General features: G+C 57.5%; 2 protein-coding genes across 2 annotated transcripts in view; both read left to right on the top strand.

Annotated features, from left to right (window-relative positions):
- Positions 1-37: 37 nt before the first annotated feature.
- Positions 38-466, top strand: ACA1_023700 (uncharacterized protein; the record flags this gene model as incomplete). The annotated part of the gene is made up of 1 exon (XM_004337893.1): positions 38-466. A coding segment is annotated over one exon (429 nt), but the record flags the coding sequence as incomplete, so codon positions are not given.
- A 111-nt stretch (positions 467-577) lies between these two features.
- ACA1_023390 (ALG3 protein) overlaps positions 578-973 on the top strand; it is a gene marked incomplete at both ends in the record, with an annotated part of 4,414 nt that continues 4,018 nt past the window's right edge. The window contains 2 exons of the mRNA XM_004337892.1: positions 578-689; positions 784-864. Coding sequence (XP_004337940.1) covers positions 578-689; positions 784-864 — 193 coding nt within the window. The remainder of the gene's footprint in view (positions 690-783; positions 865-973) is intronic.

Raw genomic sequence — 973 nt, 5'->3', positions numbered from 1 at the left:
GACCAAGCACACGGTATCTCTCCACGTCTCCTCGAGTATCGGCGCTGCCACAAGCACTCGCATCGAGCACTGGCTTGCGGACGAGCTCGTCAGCAACGTGGCGCGTAGCCAGGATCTTCCCTTCGTCGAGGTAATGACCGACTGGGACACCAACTCGTGGCTACGCGCCAGCACCGGCTTTCGTCGTCGCCCCCACCTACTCGCTTCGCTGCCCACCCTAAGTGCACGCACCGCCCTGGGACGCTACTACGGACTGGCGCCGCACGATCTGGTGCGCTGTTGGTACCCCATCTGCGGTCCTCTCCACTCTTTCAGCCGCTACAGCGTCGTAACGTACGAGCTCTCCGACGAGTATCTTTTGCCCGCTCATTCGCTTCAGCTGTTCACTTCTTCCGGTTCAGTTGGACGATCGTTTCACGCGCTCTTCAACTCACCACTCGTCTCATGCAGGAGGGTGGTTGTTTGAGCTCGCTCTTTGCTTGGCCGGCAGCCGCCTGACGTGTCTCTTTCTTTTGGTAGACGTAATTAAAAATGCGTTCTTCGCCACAAGCTCTTTCATTCCCCAACAACACAGAAGATGACGACCACACTTGCCCGTTCCTTCCAGAGCGCTCGCACTGAGTTCAAGGAGTTCTCTATCCCTGAGCTCAAGAAGTTTGAGGACCTCTTCAAGAAGTACAACACCTCTGGTATGTCAACTTAAGCCCCCCCCCCATTTGCCACGGTGCATCCTGCGCAATCTTACAGTTGATGTCCCACTCCGTATCTGCACGTCACTCGCAGGTACGGGCTTTCTGGACTTGGCCGAGCTGAAGTACCTCATGGAGCAGCTCCAGGCACCGCAGACCCATCTCGCACTGAAGGGTTCGCTCTCTTTCCTTGTTGTTTGTAGTTGCAACCACAAGGCCTGCCACGCACGCCAGGCTCATGTCGTGTGCGTGCGCGTGTGCGTGTGCGTGCGTGCGGTGTGCGT

Source organism: Acanthamoeba castellanii (assembly GCF_000313135.1).
Source record: "Acanthamoeba castellanii str. Neff unplaced genomic scaffold scf7180000084436, whole genome shotgun sequence".
Classification (NCBI taxonomy): Eukaryota; Discosea; order Longamoebia; family Acanthamoebidae; genus Acanthamoeba; species Acanthamoeba castellanii.
Note: the sequence above shows the minus strand (reverse complement) of the source record. Positions and strands in the feature narration are given on the sequence as shown.